General features: G+C 40.9%; 1 protein-coding gene across 1 annotated transcript in view; it reads left to right on the forward strand.

The window, feature by feature from the left end:
- Positions 1 to 21,854, forward strand: part of PTH2R (parathyroid hormone 2 receptor) — a 99,233-nt gene extending 77,379 nt beyond the window's left edge. Inside the window, exons 10-13 of the mRNA XM_055573318.1 lie at positions 14,954 to 15,048; positions 18,265 to 18,403; positions 19,936 to 19,977; positions 21,234 to 21,854. Coding sequence (XP_055429293.1) covers positions 14,954 to 15,048; positions 18,265 to 18,403; positions 19,936 to 19,977; positions 21,234 to 21,620 — 663 coding nt within the window. The 3' untranslated portion in view covers positions 21,621 to 21,854. The remainder of the gene's footprint in view (positions 1 to 14,953; positions 15,049 to 18,264; positions 18,404 to 19,935; positions 19,978 to 21,233) is intronic.
- Positions 21,855 to 23,620: the final 1,766 nt, after the last annotated feature.

The raw sequence follows: 23,620 nt of genomic DNA on the forward strand, positions 1-23,620 counted from the left end.
TTTTGAACTGTGGTGTTGGAGAAGACTCTTGAGAGTCCCTTGTACTATAAGGAGATCCAATCAGTCCATCCTAAAGCAGATCAGTCCTGGGTGTTCATTGAAAGGACTGATGCTGAAGCTGAAACTCCAATACTTTGGCCACTTGATGGGAAGAGCTGACTCATCTGAAAAGACCCTGATGCTGGGAAAGATTGAAGGCAGGAGGAAAAGGGGATGACAGAGGATGAGATGGTTGAATGGCATCACCAACTCAGTGGACATGAGTTCGGGTACGCCCCAAGAGTTGGTGATGGACAGGGAGGCCTGGCCTGCTTCATTCCACGAGGTTGCAAAGAGTTGGACACAACTGAGCAACTGAACTGAACTGGTAAGTTAGATTCTTTCCAATCTTTTCTTAATTCATTCTGCTCTTTAAAAAATTTCTGTATTTCAGTCCACTATTAACTCTCTTTTATGGGCATTTTGTGCAGTGGTTAAGAGTCCATTCTATACATCTGGGCTGCATGGGTTTCATTCAGTTCAGTTCAGTTCAGTCGCTCAGTTGTGTCCGACTCTTTGCGACCCCATGAATCACAGCACGCCAGGCCTCCCTGTCCATCACCAACTCCCGGAGTTGACTCAGACTCATGTCCATCGAGTCAGTGATGCCATCCAGCCATCTCATCCTCTGTTGTCCCCTTCTCCTGCCCCCCATCCCTCCCAGCATCAGAGTCTTTTCTAAAGAGTCAACTCTTCGCATGAGGTGGCCAAAGTATTGGAGTTTCAGCTTTAGCATCATTCCTTCCAAAGAATACCCAGGACTGATCTCCTTTAGAATGGACTGGTTGGATCTCCTTGTAGTCCAATGGACTCTCAAGAGTCTTCTCCAACACCACAGTTCAAAAGCATCAGTTCCTCGGCGCTCAGCTTTCTTCTCAGTCCAACTCTCACATCCATACATGACTACTGGAAAAACCATAGCCTTGACTAGATGGACCTTTGTTGGCAAAGTAATGTCTCTGCTTTTGAATATGCTATCTAGGTTGGTCATAACTTTCCCTCCAAGGAGTAAGCATCTTTTAATTTCATGGCTGCAGTCACCATCTGCAGTGATTTTGGAGCCCCAAAAATAAAGTCTGACACTGTTTCCACTGTTTCCCATCTATTTCCCATGAAGTGATGGGACTGGATGCCATGATCTTAGTTTTCTGAATGTTGAGCTTTAAGCCAACTTTTGCATTAGGGATCTGCAACTTGCCGGCTGTGTGACCATACCTAATTTGTGTAAGCTGTGACTCAGATTCCTCACCTGCAAAATGGGAAGAATAATGTGCCTGTTTCATAGAGCTGTTGTGAAGACTGTCAATTCACCTGAAATACTTAGAATAGTAAGTAGTCAATAACTCAGTTTCTGATTAACCTATAGTCTATACTTTATAATTTTTTTAATTTCATTCAGCTGTTAAATGAGTGTATGTGCATGTGTGTGTGCATCTGTGTATTTTGTTTACCTGTTTTTTAAGGCAGCAAGTTCTCTTAATCTTAGTTTTTCTTAATTTTTTCCATAATCTACTTGATTGTCATTTTAGCTATCAAATTGATGGACTGATTGGTGGGTGTCTTCTTTAATCAAGGTTTTGGGAATTTGCTTCATTTTTTTTTTACACTGTTACAAAGTTTAATGAATAATGTTTGTGGATAAAGAGCCTGGTGTATCCACTAAATGGATATCAGTTTCCTTTCAGTTCAGTTCTGTTCAGTTCATTCGCTCAGTCATGTCCGACTCTTTGCAACCTCATGTACTTCAGCATGCCAGGCTTCCCTGTCCATCACCAACTCCTGGAGTTTACCCAAACTAATGTCCACTGAGTCAGTGATGCCATCCAACCATCCTCATCCTCTGTCATCCCCTTTTCCTCCTGCCCTCAATCTTTCCCAGCATCAGGGTCTTTTCAAATGAGTCAGCTCTTTGCATCAGGTGGCCAAAGTTCCCTTTCACTGTCAATGAATACAAGATCACCTACAGTTTAAATCAGTTTTGTCCAGATTATTATTTTATCAGAGTGAAAGACAGACAAAGACCGAGTTGTTGAGCATATTACTTCATCTATCTTTAGGTCTATCATAGTGCCAGCCACTCAGAAGAGACTTAAAAATGTGCATTGCACTGTGCTTAAGTACATCATATGCTTTATTTATGGAATGTTGCTCTAACATTTATTTTCTTATTTTTTAAATTAATTTTAAAATTTTAATTGGAGGCTAATTAATTACTTTACTATATTGCAATGGTTTTTGCATGAATCAGCCATGGGTGTACACATGTCTCCCATCCTGCACCCCCCTCCCACCTTCCTCCCCACCCCATCCCTCTGGATTGTCCCAGTGCACCAGCTTTGAGTGCCCTGTTTCATGCATCAAACTTGGACTGGTCATCTATTTCACATATGGTAATGTACATGTTTCAATGCTATTCTCATATATCCCACCCTCGCCTTCTCCCTCAGAGTCCAAAAGTCTTTTCTTTATATCCATGTCTGTTTTGCTGTCTTGAATATAGGGTCATTGTTACCATCTTTCTAAATTCCATATATATGTGATAATATACTATATTGGTGTTTTTCTTTCTGGCTTACTTCACTTTGTATAATAAGCTCCACTTTCATCCACCTCATTAGAACTAATTCAAATGTATTCTTTTTAATAGCTGAGTAATATTCCATTGTGTATATGTACCACAACTTTCTTATCCATTCATCTACTGATGGACATCTAGGTTGCTTCTATGTCCTAGCTATTGTGAACAGTGCTTCATTGAACACTGGGGTACACATGTCTCTTTCAATTCTGGTTTCCTCAATATATATGCCCAGCAGGGAGGTTGCTGGGTCATATGGCAGTTCTATTTTCAGTTTTTTAAGGAATCTCCACACTGTTCTCCATAGTGTCTGTACTAGTTTCCATTCCCACCAACAGTGTAAGAGGGTTCCCTATTCTCCACATCCTCTCCAGCATTTAATGTTTGTAGATATCAGCCATTTTTGATAGCAGCCATTCTGACTGGTGTAAGATGGTACATCATTGTGGTTTTGATATGCATTTCTGTGATAGTGAGTGATGCTGAACATTTTTTCGTGTGTTTGTTAGCCATTTGTATGTCTTCTTTGGAGAAATGTCTGTTTAGTTCTTTGGTCTATTTTTTGATTGGGTTATTTTTCTGGTATTGAGCGGCATGAGCTGTTTGTATATTTTTCAGATTAATTCTTCATTAGTTGCTTCATTTGCTATTATTTTCTCCCACTCTGAGGGCTGTCTTTTCACCTTGCTTATAGTTTCCTTCATTGTACAAAAGCTTTTAAGTTTAATTAGGTCCCATTTGTTTATTTTTGCTTTCATTTCATTACTCTGGGAGGTGGGTCATTGCTGTGATTTATGTCAGAGTGTTTTGCCTATGTTTTTCTCTAGGAGTTTTATAGTTTCTGGTCTTATATTTAGATCTTTAATCCATTTTGAGTTTATTTTTGTGTATGGTGTTAGAAAGTGTTCTAGTTTCATTCTTTTACAGGTGGTTGACCAGTTTTCCCTAAAGAGATTATCTTTTCTCCACTGTATATTTTTGCCTCCTTTATCAAAAATAAGGTGTCCATAGGTACATGGATTTATCTCTGGGCTTTCTATTTTGTTCCATTGATCTATATTTCTGTCTTTGTGCCAGTACCATACTGTCTTGGTGACTGTAGCTTTGTAGTATAGTCTGAAGTCAGGCAGGTTGATTCCTCCAGTTCCATTCTTCTTTCTCAAGACTGTTTTGGCTATTCGAGGTTTTTTGTATTTCCATACAAATTGTGAAATTATTTGTTCTAGTTCTGTGAAAAAAACCATTGATAGCTTGATAGGGATTGCATAGAATCTATAGATTGCTTTGGGTAGTATACTCATTTTCACTATATTGGTTCTTCCAATCCATGAACATGGTATATTTCTCTATCTGTTTGTGTTGTCTTTGAATTCTTTCATCAGTGTTTTATAGTTTTCAATATATTGGTCTTTTGTTTCTTTTGGTAGATTTATTCCTAATTATTTTATTCTTTTTGTCACAATGGTGAATGGGATTGTTTCCTTAATTTCTCTGTCTTCTCATTGTTAGTGTATAGGAATGCAAGGGATTTCTGTGTGTTAATTTTATATCCTGCAACTTTACTATATTCATTGATTAGCTGTATTAATTTTCTTGTGGTGTCTTTAGGGTTTTCTGTGTAGAGGATAATGTCATCTGCAAATAGAGTTTTACTTCTTCTTTTCCAATCTGGATTCCTTTTATGTCTTTTTCTTCTCTGATTGCTGTGGCTAAACCTTCCAAAACTATGTTGAATAGTTGTGGTGAGAGTGGGCACCCTTGTCTTGTTCCTGACTTTAGGGGAAATGCTTTCAGGTTTTTGCCATTGAGAATAATGTTTGCTGTGGGTTTATCATATATGGCTTTTATTATGTTGAGGTATGTTCCTTCTATGCCTGCTCTCTGGAGAGTTTTTATCATAAATGGGAGTTGAATTTTGTCAAAGGCTTTCTCTGCGTCTAGTGAGATAATCATATGGTTATTATCTTTCAATTTGTTAATGTGGTGTATCACATTGATTGATTTGTGAATATTGGAGAATCCTTGCATCCCTGGGATAAAGCCCACTTGGTCATGATGTATGATCTTTTGGCTATGTTGTTGGATTCTGTTTGCTAGAATTTTGTTGAGGATTTTTGCATCTATGTTCATCGGTGATATTGACCTGTAGTTTTCTGTTTTTGTGGCATCTTTGGTTTTGGTATTAGGGTGATGGTCGCCTCAGAGAATGAGTTTGGAAGTTTACCTTCCTCTGCAATTTCCTGGAAGAGTTTGAGTATGATAGGTGTTAGCGCTTCTTTAAATTTTTGGTAGAATTCAGCTGTGAAGCCATCTGGTTCTGGGCTTTTATTTGTTGGAAGATTTTTGATTGCTGTTTCTATTCCATGCTTGTAATGGGTCTGTTAAGATTTTCTATTTCTTCCTGGTTCAGTTTTGGAAGGTTATACTTTTCTAAGAATTCATCCATTTCTTCCAAGTTGTCCATTTTATTGGCATATAGTTGCTGATAGTAGTCTCTTATGATCCTTTGTATTTCTGTGTTGTCTGTTGTGATTTCTCCATTTTAATTTCTAATTTTGTTGATTTGATCCCCCCCCCGCCCCCTTTTTGATGAGTCTGGCTAATGGTTTGTATATTTTATTTATCTTCTCAAAGAAACAGCTTTTAGTTTTGTTGATTTTTGCTATAGTCTCCTTTGTTTCTTTTTAGTTTGTTTCTGCCCTAATTTTTATGCTTTCTTTCCTTCTACTAACCCTGGGGTTCTTCATTTATTCTTTTTCTAGTTGCTTTAGGTGTAAAGTTATGTTATTTATTTGATTTTTCTCTTGTTTCTTGAGGTAAGCTTGTATTGCTATGAACTTTCCCCTTAGCACTTTTACTGAATCCCATAGATTTTGGGCTGTTGTGTTTTCATTTTCATTACTTTCTATGCATATTTTGATTTTCTTTTTGATTTCTTCCATGATTTGTTTTTTATTCAGAAGTGTGTTGTTTAGCCTCCATATGTTTGTATTTTTAATAGGTTTTTTTTTTTTTTTCCCTGTAGTTGACATCTAATCTTACTGCTTTTTGATCAGAAAAGATGCTTGGAATGATTTCCATTTTTTTTTGAATTTACCAAAGCTAGATAAATGGCTCAGGATGTGATCTATCTTGGAGAATGTTCTGTGTGCACTTGAGAAAAAGGTGAAATTCATTGTTTTGGGGTGGAATGTCCTATAGATATCAATTAGGTCTAACTGGTCCATTTTATTATTTAAAGTTTGTGTTTCCTTTCTAATTTTCTGTTTGGTTGATCTATCCATAGGTGTGAGTGGGGTATTAAAGTCTCCCACTATTATTGTGTTATTGTTAATTTCCCCTTTCATACTTGTTACTATTTGCCTTACATATTGTGGTGCTCCTATGTTGGGTGCATATATATTTATAATTGTTATATCTTCTTCTTGGATTGATCTTTTGATCATTATGTAGTGTCCTTCTTTGTCTCTTTTCACGGCCTTTATTTCAAAGTCTATTTTATCTGATATGAGTATTGCTACTCCTGCTTTCTTTTGGTCTGCATTTGCGTGAAATATCTTTTTCCAGCCCTTCACTTTCAGTCTGTATGTGTTCCTTGGTTTGAGTTGGGTCTTTTATAGACAGCATATATAGGGGTCTTGTTTTTTAAACCATTCATCCAATCTTTGTCTTTTGGTTGGGGCATTCAACCCATTTACAGTTAATGTAATTATTGATAAGTATGATCCCATTGCCATTTACTTTGTTGTTTTGGGTTCGATTTTATAAACCTTTTCTGTGTCTCCTGTCTAGAGAAGATCCTTTAGTATTTGCTAAAGAGCTGGTTTGGTGGTGCTGAATTCTCTCAGCTTTTGCTTGTCTGTAAAGCTTTTGATTTCTCCTTCATATTTGAATGAGATTCTTGCTGGGTATAGTAATCTGGGCTGTAGGTTTTTTTCCTTCATCACTTTAAGTATGTCCTGCTGTTCCCTCTGGCCTGAAGAGTTTCTATTGAAAGATCAGCTGTTATCCTTATGGGGATCCCTTTGTGTGTTATTTGTTGCTTTTCCTTTGCTGCTTTTAATATTTGTTCTTTGTGTTTGATCTTCATTAGTTTGATTAATATATGTCTTGGGGTGTTTCACCTTGGGTTTATTCTCTTTGGGACCCTCTGGGTTTCTTGGACTTGGTTGGCTATTTTCTTCCCCATTTTAGGGAAGTTTCCAACTATTATCTCCTCAAGTATTTTCTCATGCCCTTTCTTTTTGTATTCTTCTTCTAGGACTCCTATGATTTGAACGTTGGAGTGTTTAACATTGTCCCAGAGGTCTCTGAGGTTGTCCTCATTTCTTTTCATTCTTTTTTCTTTTTTCTTCTCTGCTTCATTTATTTCCACCATTCTATCTTCCACCTCACTTATCCTATCTTCTGCTTCAGTTATTCTACTGTTGGTTCCCCCCAGAGTGCTTTTGATCTCAGTTATTGCATTATTCACTATTGATTGCCTCATCTTTACTTCTATCCTTGTTAAACATTTCTTGCATCTTCTCAATCCTCTATAGTCTCTGGACTATTTATCTGTCACCCCATTTTGTTTTCAAGATTTTGGATCATCTTTACTATCATTATTTGGAATTCTTTTCCAGATAGACTCCCTGTCTCCTCTTTTGTTTGGTTTGGTGGGCATTTATCATGTTCCTTTACCTGCTGAATATTTCCCTGCCTTTTCATTTTGTTTAAATTGCTGTGTTTGGGGTGTCCTTTCTGTACCCTGAAAGTTTGTGGTTCTTCTTTATTGTAGAGCATGCTCCTTGTGGGTGTGGTTGGTCTAGTGGCTTGTCAAGGTTTCCTGGTTAGGGGAGCTTGTGTCTGTGTTCTGCTGGGTGGAGCTGGATCTCTTCTCTCTGAAGTGCAATGAAATGTCCAGTAGTGAGTTTTAGGGTGTCTATGGGTTTGGCATGGCTTTGGGCAGCATGTCTTTTAATGCTCAGGGTTGGGTTCCTCCTTTGATGGAGAATTTGCTTGGTATGTCTTGCTCTGGAACTTGTTGGCTCTTGGGTAGAGCTTGGTTTCAGTGTAGGTATGGAGGCTTTTGGATAAGCTCTTTTCTATTAATGTTACCTGGAATCAGGAGTTCTCTGATGTTCTCAAGTTTTGGAGTTAAGCCTCCTGCCTCTGGCTTTCAGTCTTATTCTTACAGTAGCCTCAAGACTTCTCCATGCATACAGCACAGATGATAAAACATCTAGGTTAATGGTGAAATAATTCTCCACAGTGAGGGACACCCAGAGAGGTTCACAGAGTTACAAGGAGAAGAAAAAAGGGAGGAAAGAGATAGAGGTGACCAGGAGGAGAAGAGGGGGAGTCAAAAAGGGAGAGAGCAATCTAGCCAGTAATCAATTCACTCTGTGTGGTGGTCCCGAGATGGTGGAAGAATAGGACGGGGAGACCACTTTCTCCCCCACAAATTCACCATTAGATCATTTGAATGCTGAGTAACTTTGACAAAACAACTTCTGAATGCTGGAAGAGGACACCAGGCACCCAGAAATGCAGGCTGTTCTCTTCAAAAGGAGGTAGGACAAAATATAAAAGACAAAAAGAGAGACAAAAGACTTAGGGATGGAGACCCATCCTGGGGAGGAAATCGTGAAGGAGGAGAAGTTTCCAGACAGCAGGAAGCCTTCTCACAGGTGGGTCTGTGGGGAGTTTTGGAATCTCAGAGGGCAACAGAACCAGGAGGAAAAAACTCCACAGAATATGTGCCTAACCACGACTCCCAGCAGAGAAGTAGCCCAGATGCTCGTGTCTGGCACCAGCAAGTGGGGGCTGGATGGGGAGGCTCAGGCTGCATGCTTAGGACAAGGACTTGGCCTGAGTGACCTGAGGACAATCTGAGGGAGCTAATGTGAGATAGCAACCCAAACTGTGGGATAACCAGAGAGAAAAAAAGAACTTTCCCATGAAAGGCTCTAACCTAACACATAGTCTGGCCTGCTCACAGAACAAAGGATTGAGAGAATACCAAAGGAGAGCTAGCTGGCCCTATGAAGTTTGCTTTGAAAGTAGGGTCTTTTTTTTTTTTTCAAGGTAATACTAGGTTATAAAAATGAAAATTAAAGGAGTAATAAAGAACTTAAAGATAAAAAAATTAAAAATAATAGTAGTAAAAATATATCTAGGAATTTCTCTGGAGCTGTTGTGGGCAGTGTGGAGTCAGTTCAGTTTCAGATAGTTCCTTGTTCCAGCTTGTACTTGTTCTCAAGGTCTATAGGCCCCTTCCAATGCTTCAGTTCAGTTCAGTTCAGTCACTCAGTCGTGTTCGACTCTTTGTGACCCCATGGACTGCAGCATGCCAGGCCTCCCTGTCCATCAACAGCTCCTGGAGTTTACTCAACCTCATGTCCATCAAGTCGGTGATGCCATCCAACCATCTCATCCTCTGTCATCCCCTTCTCCTCCCGCCTTCAATCTTTCCCAGCACCAGGGTCTTTTCAAATGAGTCAGTTCTTCACATCAGGTGCTTAGTCAATGTTAACTACAGGGTTTTAATCTATTGCACCTGTCACTTCCAGAGTGGTTCCCTCTTCTTTATTTTGGCTTCCTCTGTTTGCAAGTCTCTTTGGTGTCTAATTTCTGCCCTGACACAAGGGGGTGAAGGTGGTCACTTATTTAGGTTCACTTGTTCACTTGTGCTGTGGGGAGGGAGAAACACTACAAACAAATATTGTGGGCGTGTGTGGGGAAGTGCTCGCAATGTATGGACCACACTGGGTTTGCCCCAGCTCATGGTGTGTGTGCTTTCCGGGTCTATGCTGCTCAGGCTCCAGGGTGCTCTGCAGGCATACTGTCCAAAGTACCCCTGCATTTCATGCACTTTCCAGGTCTAAGCTGCTCAGGTTTAGGTTCTCAGGTACTCTGCAAGGGCACAGACTCGGTTAGGCATGCATTTTGTGCCCTTCCTAGGTTTGAGCAGCTCAGACGACTAGGTGCTTGGCGAGTGCACTGTCCCAAGTGGGCCGTGTATCTTAATCACCTCCCCCATCCCGGCCACTCGGTTTCCCGGTGCACTGCAAGAGCACCATCTCAGGTGTGCTGTGTGAATCCTCTAGGGAGCTGATCTCAGGCTGCAATCCTCCTGGCAGGTGTCAACTATCCAGGATCCCAGGAAGATGTGGCTAGCAACTGGGAGCCTGCTCACAGTTTGGTGAAGGATGCTGGTCTCTAGGGCCAAGATTGGAGTAGCCCCTTGTTTTCTGGCTCTGGCTGTTGCATGCCTGCTTCTCTGCCACCAGCGGTGGGGAGGGACCTGTACACAGCTGGCTAGCTCTCCTTTGGTATTTGTTCAATCCTTTGTTCTGTGAGCAGGCCAGGCTGTGCATTAGGTTAGAGCCTTTTGAGGGAAAATTTTCTTCTTTTTTCCCCTCTTTGGCGATCACACAGTTTGGGTTGCTGTCTCACGTTGGCTCCCTCAGATTGTCCTCAGGGCATTCAGGCCTGGTCCTTACCCTAAGGACCGATGATGAGCCCCCACCTCCTTGTCCAGCCGAGCATCTGGGCTACTTCTCTGCTGGCAGTTGTGGTTAGGTGCCTATTCTGTGTTTTTTTTTTTTTTTCCTCCCAGTTATGTTGCCCTCTGAGACTCCAAAACTCCCCACCTGTGAGAGGGCTTCCTGCTGTTTGGAAACTTCTCTTTCACGACTCCCTCCCCAGGACAGGTTTCTGTCCCTAACTCTTTTGTCTCTCTTTCTGTCTTTTATATTTTGTCCTACCTACTTTCAAAGAGAACAGCCTGCCTTTCTAGGTGCCTGGTGTCCTCTGCCAGCATTCAGAAGTTTTGTGGAAGTTTCTCAGCATTCAAATGATCTTTTGATGAATTTGTGGGGAAGAAAATGGTCTCCCCATCCTATTCCTCCACCATCTTGGAACTGCCCCTAAGTTTGCGGCATTTACTTAGTATGGTCTACTAACTTGAGTACAGAGTCCCTGATCATGGGCATCTTAATATAAATGGAGCTAAAGATTGGCTCATCTGTAGCCGTTTGTAATTATTTATTTTCTAGGAATAGGGAATGGCAAGTGACAGTACCCAGCTAGTACTGTTTCCATGGCTCTGCCAGCTTCAGCTCCTAGCACTTGGACCTTCACACCTACACAGTATCACTTCCACCTGCATTGTATTACCAGGGAGTATAGTCTTAGGGAAGGAGGAATTAATGAAGCATGAAGTAAGTTTAGCCATTCAGAAAGTAGCACGCATATGATACACATGCAGTACCTTCTTACCTTCTTATTGAAAACGTTTCTGTAGATGTGAACCAAATATTGCAGTGGGAGAGGATAAATGAAAATCCTTAGCTCTCATGTTTTGGATCTTTTTATCCTCCTGAAAAGAAGGTATAAGATTGTGATTAAGCATGACATCAGCATCATTGTGGTGTGTGGCACTCTCTTTGCCTTTTTTCTTCAATCTACGACCAGTAAAAACATCCATAACTCAACAATGGTGCCTCTGCTCAACACAGCAGGACACCAGAGTTCCTAGGTGGCACTAGTGGTAAAAGAACCCACCTGCCAATGCAGGAGATGTAAGAGACATGGGTTTGATCACTGGGTTGGGAAGGTCCCCTGGAGGAGGCCATGGCAACCTACTCCAGTATTCTTCACTGGGAAATCCCATGGACAGAGGAGCCTGGTGGGCTATAGTCCATGGGGTCACAAAGAGTTGGACATGGCTGAAGTGATTTAGCACTTTTGCAAAGGAAGGTGGACTGGAACACATGGAGGAGGCAGAACCAGAACAGCAGAGGTGGTGCCTGTGATCCTGGAGCCCCAGCCATGGTAGCTGAGCCTGCAGCCCCAGAGAGCCTGGCAGCATCAGGGGAAGCAGAACATATGACTCCAGCCTCCCTGTCAAAGGGGTGCCCCTGGCCACAGGGATCCAGGCAGTAGTGGCAGTGGGCCTATGACCCTGTCCCGCCAGTTATGGACATACCGATTACTCTGGCTCCTCCATTTGTCCCTACCCACAGTGGTAGTACCTGACAACCCTGGCCATGGCAAAGGGGCTGTGACCCTGGCTCCCTGTCACCCCTGTCCCCAGGGATAATAGAGACTGAGACCCTGGGCCTTGCAGAAGTGACCACCACCCTGATGTCCCAGGTAACAATGCCAGCAGCAGCAAGGCACTAATAACCCCAAAGGCACAAGCGGTGACGTGCATGACACCTCTGACAGGGCTGATGGAAGGTAGAAAAGGCTGATTCTCAAATATAACCAGAAGCAGCTCAGGTAAGAGACCAGAAACTTGTGAGGCCTCTACTAATTACTAATCCATTGAATCTTTAGAATCAAGTTAAAACAACAAAAACAACTTTATCTAAAGAAGAATGTTCACTACTTCAGATGTGCTGGCAGGAGAACAACTCATCAAGAGCCATGAAGAATCATGGTGACAATGTATCACAAAAAATAAATGACAGGTCCCCCCAAACCAAACTTAAAGTCACAGAATATTGTGACTTTACTGATAGAGAATTCAAAATAGTTGTCATGAAGAAACTCAACAAGCTATAAGAAAATACAGAAAGACAGTTAAATAAGCTCAGAAATAAAATTGATGAACAGAAGGAATATTTTACCAAGGAGAATGGAACTCTAAAAAAGAACCAAAGTGAAATTCTGGACCTAAAGGACTCAATAAATAAGATGAAGAAGGTATTGGAAATACAGCAGCCGATATGAAAGAGACAACTAGTGAGTTTGAAAATAAAAATCTAGAAATGATAGAGACAGAAGGAAAAAGAGAATTAAGATCTTAAAAAAAAAGAAGACATTCTATAAGAACTGTTAGGAAAGAAAGAATTATGTTACTGGTATCCCAGCAGGAGAAGAATGGAAGAAGGGTGAAGAAAGTTTATATTAAAAAAATAATAGCTGAGAATTTCCCAAATCTGAGGAAGGAATGGGGTATATTAGTCAATGAAGCTAAGAGAACACTTATGGTGACCAGAAAACATAAATCTAGAGCACAGACATGAAACATAAACAGTTTATCAATCTCTTTGACATGAAAAATGAAAGTGTTAGTTGCTCAGTTGTGCCAACTTTTTGTGACCCCATGGACTATAGCCAGCCAGGTTCCTCTGCTCATGGGATCTTCCAAGCAAGAATAATGGAGTGGGTTGCCATTCTTTTCTCCAGGGGCTCTTCCCTATCCAGGGATTGAACCCAGGTCTTCTGCACTGCAGGCAGATTCTTTACCCTCTTGAGCCACAAAGGAAACTCCTTTGGTATGAAACTAGAGATAAACTACAAGAAGAAAGCTGAAACAAATAATAAACATTTTGAGACTAAAAAAACATGCTACTGAATAGCTTTTGGGTCAAAGAAGAAGATATTAAGAAGAGGTGGCAAGAATACAAAGAAGATCTCTACAAAAAAGATCTTAATGACGCAGATAACCACAATGGTGTGATCACTCATGTAGAGCCAGACATCATGGAGTGTGAAGTCAAGTAAGGCCTTAGGAAGCATATCTATGAACAAAACTAGTGGAAGTGATGGAATTCCAGCTGAGTGATTTCAAATCCTAAAAATGATGCTGTGCTGCACTCAATATGCCAGCAAATTTGGAAAACTCAGCAGTGGCCACAGGACTGGAAAAGGACAGTTTTCATTCCAATCCCAAAGAAGAACAATGCCAAAGAATGTTCAAACTACTGCACAATTGCATTAATTTCACATGCTAGCAAAATAACACTAAAAATTCGCCAAGCTAAGCCTCAGTGGTATATGTGCTGAGAACTTCTAGATGTTCAAGCTGGATTTAGAAAAGGGAGAGAAACCAGAGATCAAATTGCCAACATCTGTTGGATCAGCGAAAAAGCAGGAGAATACCAGAAAAACATCTACTTCTGCTTTATTGACTACGCTAAATCCTTTGACTGTGTGGATTACAAAAAACTGAGGAAAATTCTTCAAGAGATGAGAATACCAGACCACCTGACCTGCCTCCTGAGAAACCTGTATGCAGGTCAAGAAGCAACAGTTAGAACCAGACATGGAAAAACGGACTGATTCAAAATTTGGAAAGGAGTACATCAAGTCTGTCTGTTGTCACTCTGCTTATTTAACTTCTATGCAGACTACATCATGCAAAATGCCAGGTTGGATAAAGCACAAGCTGGAATCAAGACTGCTGGGAGAAATATCAATAACCTCAGATATGCAGATGACACCACCCTTAAGACAGAAAGTGAAGAGGAACTAAAGAGCCTCTTGATGAAAGTGAAAGAGGAGAGTGAAAAGGCTGGCTTAAAACTCATCATTCAAAAAATGAAGATCATGGCATCTGGTCCCATTACTTCATGGCAAATAGTTAGGGAAACAATGGAAACAGTGACTTTATTTTCTTGGGCTCCAAAATTATTGCAGATGGTGACTGGAGCCATGAAATTAAAAGACGCTTGCTCCTTGGAAGAAAAACTATGACAAACTTAGACAGCATATTGAAAAGCAGACACACTACTTTGCTTACAAAGGTCCATATAGTCAAAGCTATGGTTTTTCCAGTAGTTGTGTATGGATGTGAGAGTTGGACTATAAGGAAGGCTGAGAGCCAAAGAATTTATGCTTTTGTACTACAGTGTTGGAGAAGACCCTTGAGAGTCCCTTGGGCTGCACAGAGATCCAACCTATCGATCCTGCTGCTGCTACTGCTGCTGCTAAGTCGCTTCAGTCATGTCCGACTCTGTGCGACCCCATGGACAGCAGCCTATCAGGCTTCTCTGTCCATGGGATTCTCCAGGCAAGAACACTGGAGTGGGTTGCCATTTCCTTCTCCAAAGCATGAAAGTGGAAAGTGAAAGTGAAGTCACTCAGTCATGTTTGACTCTTAGCGAACCCATGGACTGCAGCCTACCAGGCTTCTCCATCCATGGGATTTTCTGGGCAACAGTACTGGAGTGGGGTGCCATTGCCTTCTCCCAAATAGATACAGAGATGGGTAATTCATTTTGAAAAGGCAGTCAGTTACATTTATATAGTAACTATCATCCTTTAACCAGTCTGCCACAGAACTTCATCTGAACTTTGGCCTGGAAATCCCCCATGGGCTCTGGCAGATTATCCTCTGGTATTTCTGATTTCTAGTGTTGTTGAAATTTTCTCTGTGTTATCATAAGGGTAAATCAAGAATCACTATCTTTCTAATATCTTATCTGAGGTTTCCTCATTCACATTTACAGAATCAGTAATTTTCAGTCTTTGAATACAAAGAAGTTCAATTTATGTAAATTTTTGCAAACAACTTGAAGACTAAGTTATAATTCTTTGTAATATTATCTTCTTTTTCAGCTGAATTTTATCCTGTTTCTGAATACCGTTAGAGTTCTGGCTACTAAAATCTGGGAGACCAATGTGGTTGGGCATGACACCAGAAAACAATACAGGTAATTCCAGGACAGACATCCATAAAAGAAAATATTTGGTTACTATTTAGACTAAAGGACAGGTATCAATTGATCTGAAATGTCTCTAAGAGACTAAATTGTGAACATGTATTTTTGTTTGGTTTAATTGTGCTATTTGTCAGAAAAGTATATATATTTTAGGAAAATATAAATAACAACAAACCTTACCATATGCTTAAATTCTAAGTATGTTTTTAAAAATATGTTCTTAGCAACTGGGATTTTATAATAAACTTTGTAACCAGGGCTTACCTGGTGGTTCAGTGGTAAAGAATCCACCTGCCAAGCAGGAGATGCAGGTTCTATCCTTGGTTCAAGAAGATCGCCTGAAGGAGGAAATGGCAACCCACTCCAGTATTCTTGCCTGGGAAATCCCATGGACAGAGGAGCCTGGTAGGCTACAGTCCAGGATGTCACAAAAAGTCAGACAGGGCTTAGCGACTGAGCACACACACACAACAAAAATCAAGAAAGTGTATTTGCTATATTGTTCCAGTCTGCCCATCAGATTGGGTGTGTTGTGTGCTCAGTAATGTCTGCTTCTGTGACCCCATGGCCTGTAGCCCATCAGGCTCCTCTGTCCATGGGATTTTCCCAGGCAAGAATACTGGAGTGGGTTGTCGTATCCTTATCTAAGGGATCTTCCTGACCCAGGGATTGAACTTGCATTTCCTGCCTCTCTTCACTGCGAGGCAGATTCTTTACCACTGTGCCACCTGAGAAGCCTTCCTATCAAATTGGCACCTCCCAAATAATTGATTTTTAAGAACTTTCAAAAGTACTGATTGAAGGAGGTCTATTATTCAGTCTTTGTTGGAAAAAAGGACAAATTAAGTATTTATGAATATGAAAGTGTTAGTCACTCAGTTGTGTCCAACTCTTTGTGACCCCTTGGACTGTAGCCCACCAGGCTACTCTGTCCATGGGATTCTTCAGGCAAGAGTACTGGAGAGGGTTGCCATTTCCTTCTCCAGGAGTTCTTCCTGACCCAGGGATCAAACTTGGGTTTTCCGCATTGCAGGCAGATTTTTTACTGTCTGAGCCACCAGGAATATCCTAAGTATTTATAATCACTATCAAACTATTTTAAGACTATGTCTGTTTCTCCCAATTATCATTTCAGAGGTTCTAAGTCATTTTGGAAGTGGCTTTTAGGCAACTGAACATATACACCCACTAGTCAGGAGCATGTGGATTAGTTTTTGCAATCCCCAAACAAGAATCTATTTCTTTCTGCCTCACGTTGTCATGAAATGCTATCTCAGACACAGAAAGGAAGAAATCATAGCCAGCATTTCCATCTTCTCTCACAAACATTCCCCTATACCATGTAGGAAACATTTACAGTCAGGCAGAAAAGACTACAGGTACAGATGGACCGAGGTCTAGAATAGGATGCACAGTATGAACGAGTGATCAGCTGCTAGCTCCAGTTATTTTCAGTATGGTGGAAGTGGTAGTACCATAAATTGTGCCTAAGCATTTACAGTAAAGGGTCCATGCTATACTAGGAAGCTTGTCTCATGTCACATCCCATTGGTGAAGACAAAGGTCAAAGGATGATAGAAGTGGAAAAATGTAAGTAGCCTTTCAATCTTCATAAAATGAAAAAGTGCACTTGTGTTTGAAAGATGCTTATTTCTCTAGTTCTGAATAAAAGCTACTATTTCCTTTATTTCTGAATGATGTGAAATTATACTTTCAGTAGAAAGTTGCCCAAGAGACTTGAAAAACTCTGGTGAGAACAAAGAGTGGATTATCTTTGAAACTAGATAGTCAGCCTACTTCCAAAAAGAAAAAAAATAAGTAAATAGGGAAAGAAAGAAAGGAAAGAAGGACAAAAGAAAGGAAGGAAGAACACTGAAGGAAAGACTAGTGAGGGAAGGAAGAAGGTTACAATCCTTTGAGATATTTTTAGTTAGTTCAGTCACTCAGTTGTGTCCGACTCTTTGCGACCACATGGACTGCAGCATGCCAGGCTTCCTTGTCCATCTCTAACTCCCCGGAGCTTACTCAAACTTATGTCCATTGAGTTGGTGATGCCATCCAACCATCTCATCCTCTGTCGTCCCCTTCCCCTCCTGCCTTCAATCTTCCCCAGCATCAGTGTTTTTTCTAGTGAGTCAGTTCTTCCCATCAGGTGGCCAAAGTATTGGAGCTTCAGCTTCAGCATCAGTCCTTCCAATGACTATTCAGGACTGATTTCCCTTAGGATTGACTTTACTTTGAGATTACTGGGATATTAAATGATTCTTAGAGAAAGAGCCACTTCTTACATCTCAAACGTTGAAGCTGAAGATTTAGGACAGGAAAAAAAAGGCATTTTACAATTTTATGAAAATAGTATCCTTTAAGCAAAAAGAGTAGAAATGAGATTAGAAAGACTTAGGGGATAATTGTGGTTTTCCCTGGTGGCTCAGATAGTAAAGAAATCTGCCTACAAAGCAAGAGAACCAGCTTCGGTTCCTGGGTCAGGAGGACCCTCTGAAGAAGGAAATGGCAACCCACTCCAGTATTCTGGCCTGGAGAATTCCATGGACAGAGGAACCTGGCAGACTACAGTCCACGGGGTTGCAAAGAGTCAGACATGGCTGATCAACTTTCACTTCTTTCAGGGGATAGTAATCACTGGAAGTGAGAATAAACTGCCTGATTTAGAATAGAAGTGACAGGAAGAAGAGGGAGGAAGGGAAAAATTAGCATAAGTAGTGGGTCAGAGATGGGGAAATCAGTCCCTGTTAGTTCTGCTAAGCTTTATATTTTTCAGAAAGCTATGTGTACAGAGGGCTCCCCTAGTGCTCAGTGGTAAAGAATCCTCCTGCAATGCAGGAAATGTGGGTTCAATCCCTGGGTCAGGAATATCCCCTGGAGGAGGAAATGGCAACCCACTTCAGTACTCTTTCCTGGAGAATCCCGTGGATAGAGGAGCCTGGCTGGCTACAGCCCATAGAGTCTCAAAGAGTTGGACATGACTGAAGCAACTTCGCATGCACATGTCTACAGAAGAGTGAAGTGAAGTTGCTCAGTCGTGTCCAACTCTTTGCCCAACTCTTTGGAATAGTCCAATTCCATGGACTATCTGGCCCATGGAATTCTCCAGGCCAGAATACTGGAGTGTGTTGCCATTTCCTTCTCCAGTGTCTGCAGAAGGGCACTCTATATTGACTAATTAAAAGACTTGCTGTTCTCTTCCAGGAAACTCGCCAAATCCACACTGGTGCTGGTCCTGGTCTTTGGTGTGCATTACATCGTGTTCGTGTGTCTGCCCCATTCCTTTGCGGGGCTGGGGTGGGAGATTCGGATGCACTGTGAGCTCTTTTTCAACTCCTTTCAGGTAGAGAGTGCCATCTAGTAATGTGATTCCTATATTTTGCCCTCCTCTCCACCCCCGCTCCTCTAACCCCCTCCGATGCTGCCAAATTGCAAGGTCATGTCTCTGCCTCTTCTCTGACTTTCATGCACCACCCACCCGTCTCCCAAGGGCCAGGAAAAGGGCTGTTTTCTGGCACCTGTGCTTTTCTATCCTGAGGAGGTCAGGTTAACCTCTTACCACAACAGGAGCCTGGGCTGTGAGACAAGAAAGCATATTGCTGTAACGCCTTTGGAGCACCTTTGGTGACACCTTTGGAGCAGGAATCTGTGTGTGTGTATGGAAAGTCAATGAAAACAAAAGACAAGATAGGCAGGTGAGAGGAAAAAAGGGAAGGGGAGACAAGAAAGAGCGAGGAAGAGGTTGCTTCCATACATTTGATCTCGGTAGAAAACACAATACCATCATCCCTCACATGGACGGCTACACACACCTCCTAATTCTTCTTCCTGCTACTCATTTGCTGCCACCTCCTGCCTTCAACCTAGTCTTCATAGAATAGTCTGAAGACTCTTAAAGATAAATCTGACCATGTCACTTATGAGCTGAACACATCCAGAGGCTTCTCGTTGCAGTCAGAATGAAATCCAAACACTGTTTCCTTATGTGCACAGCTCTACGTTGCAGGGATCCTGCCCAGCTGTGACCTCACCTCACACCATGTTCCATGCTGCCCACTAAGTCTGAGCCACACTAGCTCATCCACAGTTTCTGTTCCTCAGGTTCACTTCTGCCTCAGGGGCAGTACTTGCTGTTTTCTCTGCCTGGAATGCTCTTCCTTCTAATATTCATATGGCCTGGCTTCTTCTCACTCAAATCAGCTTAAATGTCACCCTCTCAGAGAGGTCTTCATCGAGTTCCCCCTCTGATAGATCTTCTCCACTTTTCTCTTCCACCACCACTTGTTTTGCCTGAATAGTCTTTATCTCATCATTTTACGATTTTCTCCTGTGGCTATTTGCTTATATTTTATTCATCTGTATTCTCTTCCAGAATATAAGCTGCAAGAGAACAGAGACCTTATCTGTGTTGATTAAATTGTTTATCTCTGTAACACTGAGCATTTCACAGTGTATAAAGTCAATAAATATTTTTGAATGAGTGGGAAAAAAAAAGTTTGTGTTTTCACTATAATATACCCTACGCCTATAGTTGCCAACATTCACAGTGTATAAATTTCACTTACCAGCTAGGGGATGTTCTGTGATTCTGAGTGGCAAACATGAAATTAACATGATAAAAATCAGTTATTCATGTGTCCTGGAGTATTTTATTTATTTATTTGGTTAATTTGACACCAAGGAAAGATTTCAGACAACTTTCATGTATATTTAAGGATTTGGAAATATTAGGAGAGAATAACTTGTATAATTTTCTGGAGGAATCATTTAAAAAAACCCTGTTTTTCAAAATATGCATTTTGACACAAGATGCTTTAGTGCTATGATCTTCATAATTAAAATTAATTAATTAAAACATTCTATTTTCTCCTTCAGGGTTTCTTTGTGTCTATTATCTACTGCTATTGCAATGGAGAGGTAAGTTTGAAGGAACCCCAGCCCTCCTGTAGGTTTAACTCTGCGTATAAATGGCTATCACAATATGACCTGAATCTCTTTAGAATCCCCAGGGGTTACAGGAAAGAATGGGCAGGGAGAAAGGGGATATAAATTATTTTGAGAAAGCAAGAACTGATGTAAATAAGCCAAGGTCTTCCTCTTCCAGCACTTTTCAATGTCAATTCAGTTGCAGACCTTGATGTCAGAAACCCAATTTGTTGGAATGCAAATTGATACTTGGAAGGACAGTGAACATCATATTCCAGTCAGTGCTTCAACTTACATTTAATTTCAAGTTCTATAAGAAAATCAAATATAACTCTTTGGGAATAACCCATTAGAACATTGTGACATTTTTTAAACTACCAGATGGTGATGGGACAATTTCAGTTCATTTAGGGGTTGCTTGGAGAGAAAGAATGGTACCAATCTTCTAGGTGACATCAGCTTATCAGGTGTCTACTGCTTCCCATGGAACTTTCAAAAAGCTCCCTTCTGGAAAGTTGCAGTAGCAGAACTGAATCTTCAGCAGCAAGAATGGAAACGAGAGCCCTACCCTGCTAAGAATGCCCTTGCAATGCCCACTTTTCATAGTCCAGTCCTTCTCCCGGTTTCTCTCCTTCATTATGCTTGTGCAGAGTGATAGGTTTACAGTTCCATTTAGAGATAAGCAGCTTCCATGCCCTTCCACAGCCTCAGCTGGCACTGTATCCATATTGTTCCTCCAACCCAGACCCCTCTTTTTCCCCTCCCATGAATCACACATTTATACTGGCTGCATTTCAACTTCTATTAAAGCACTAACCTTGGACAAATCTTTTTGCCTCTCTCTAAGCCTCAGTTTGCTCATCTCCAGTAATAACACTTCTCAGGAAGAGACAGAGAGAGAATACACAGTTGACCCTTGAACAACACAGGTTTGAACTGTGTTGTTACTTACACATTTTCACTATATATGCACTACAGTACCGCACCATCTGGGGTTGGTTGAGTCCACCCATGTGAAACTCCAGATATAGGCTAACTGAGAATTCATAGGGAATTTTTCAGCTGCAGGTGGTGGGGACCCCTAATCCCTGCGTTATTGAAGTGTCAACTGTATATATAAAGTCCCTGGTATACAGTGGAAATTTAGTGATTATTACTATCAATGAAGTCAGGGCACACATCCATCCAGTAAGGTTGCAGGGCCTCTGCAGGTTTTTGATGCATGAAATGGTTCTTGTGGTGTTTAGGTTCAGTCTGAGGTGAAGAAGTTGTGGAGTCGGTGGAATCTCTCCGTGGACTGGAAAAGGACGCCCCCGTGCGGCGGCCACAGATACGGCTCCGTGCTGACGCACAGCAGCAGCAGTCAGTCGCAGATGGCGGCCAGCACGCGCATGGGGCTCATCTCAGGCAAAGCACCCAAGAAGGCCAGCCGACAGCCCGACAGCCACGTGACTTTACCTGGCTACGTCTGGAGTAACTCGGAGCAGGACTGCCTACCACAATTGATCCATGAAGAGACCAAGGAAAGTGGCGGGAGGCAGGGAGATGAGATTCTAATGGAGGAGTCTTCCAGGCCATTAGAATTTAGCACAGGCCTGGAAGGAAGCAAAGGAGAAACCGAGGATGCTCTGTGAATCCATATCTGTGTCTTTGAAGAGCTGGTTCATCTCGTTGTGTTAGAGGAGCTTGGCCTGTATCCCGCTGCTTAGCCCCAGAGCGGATCAGTCAGGGCTCCAGTTTTCACAGCCCATTTTCAGGCGCCATGAATTGCCTCCTGTAAATACTAAAGCCACAAAACGAGAAAGTCAGTGGAGCAGTTTATTACCATATTTTGGCATCAAATTCTTTTCTGAATTAATGTACAGTACTTGCTCTGTGATGTTCATTCTTCTGCTCCTTTTGGGTAGAGAAACATTTCCATTGCTTGGTTCTAGTTTTCTCTTGTAAATATCACTCTAAATATGATAGAGATCATTTGGTATGTGACATTTGCCTTTAAACAGATCAGTGTTCTCTTTTCCACTTTAAGGGACTTCTATCATTCCATTCATTTTGTCAGTGCATAGAAACAATTAGGGTCTAAAAATGTACATTGAAAGATTAAAGATCGCAGAACAAGTACACACTGGAAGATAAGTTGTCTGGATTTTGTTAAAATAATAAATGTGTGAGAAACTTGTTTCATTCTAGGAAAAAGGGAAATTATTCAGAAAAGAATATTGCACATATTCCTTCTTTTGAATGTCCCCTCTGTGACCAGCCAAATCTCAAGTCTTCACTCTCTTGTAAACCTTAACACTCTTGTAAACCTTAACACAAGGTTTTCTTGGCCAGTGAGCTTATGTCTGCAAACAGATTTTGTTTGTAATCATTTATAGTGATGGTCACACTGAATTTATTATTTTTTCTTTGTTCTATTACTGTATTCCAAATGGCATGTGGGATAAATTAAAGTTTGTTTTAAAAATACATTTTGAGTCACTTTTTAAAATGTTCTCTTAGCATCTAACTTTGTTTATAGGAACCAGTCAAATGTCCCTTCTTCAAATCTACAGAGATCAGCATGTAGCCCCAGAACTTCACTGAGCTTGACAAGTCAGTGTATTGTGGCAGTGAAATATTTATTGTGTACATGTTGGGTATACATATCCTGCTAGGTTTTTACACACATTAACTTATTTAATCCTCACCACAAAGTTTATGGAGTAAGTCTTATCGCTGTCCCCCTTTTTACAAATGACTGTGACTCATGGAGGTAGGTTGACTTGCCCAAAGTCACACAACAAGTGATTGAGAGAACATGGTTTCAGACCCAGATCTACTGACTTTAAGCATCTTTTTCTGTCCCTGTTGACCATCTGCATATCTTCTTTGGAGAAATGTCTGTTTAGGTCCTCTGCTCTTTTTTTTTTTTTTTTTTGATTGTTTATTTTCTGATACTGAGCTGTCTGAGCTGTTTGCATATTTTAGAAATTAATCCCTTGTTGGTCAAATCTTTCACAAATATTTTTCCCCATTCTGTAGGTTGTCTTTTTGCTATGGTTGTCTGTGCTGTGCAAAAGCTTTTATGTTTGATTAGGTCCTATTTGTTTATTTTTGTTTTTGTTTCTATTGCTCTAGGAGAAAGATCAAAAGAAAAAAAAATTGCTGTGATTTTTGTCAAAGAGTGTCCTGCCTATGCCTTCCTCTAGGAGTTTAATATTATCTGGTTTCACATTTAAGTCTTTAATCCATTTTGAGTTTATCTTTTATAATAGTGTTCGAGAATGTTCTAATTTCATTCTTTTATGTGTAGCTGTCCAGTCTTCCCAGCACCACTTATTAAAGAGACTATCTTTTCTCTATTGTACATTCTTGTCTTGTCATGGATTAATTAACCATAAGTATGTGGGTTTATTTCTTGGATTAATATTGTATTCCATTGATCTATGGGTCTGTTTTTGTATCAGTTCTATACTGTTTTGATTATTGTAGCTTTATAGTATAGTCTGAAGTCAGGGATTATGATTCCTCCAGTTCTATTCTTTCTCAAGATTGTTTTGTCTATTTGGGGTCTTTTGTGTCTCTATACAAATTTAAAGTTTTTTTTTGTTCTGGTTCTGTGAAAAATACCATTGGTAATTTGATAGGGATT

This window comes from Bubalus kerabau, chromosome 3, assembly GCF_029407905.1.
Source record: "Bubalus kerabau isolate K-KA32 ecotype Philippines breed swamp buffalo chromosome 3, PCC_UOA_SB_1v2, whole genome shotgun sequence".
Taxonomy (NCBI): domain Eukaryota; kingdom Metazoa; phylum Chordata; class Mammalia; order Artiodactyla; family Bovidae; genus Bubalus; species Bubalus kerabau.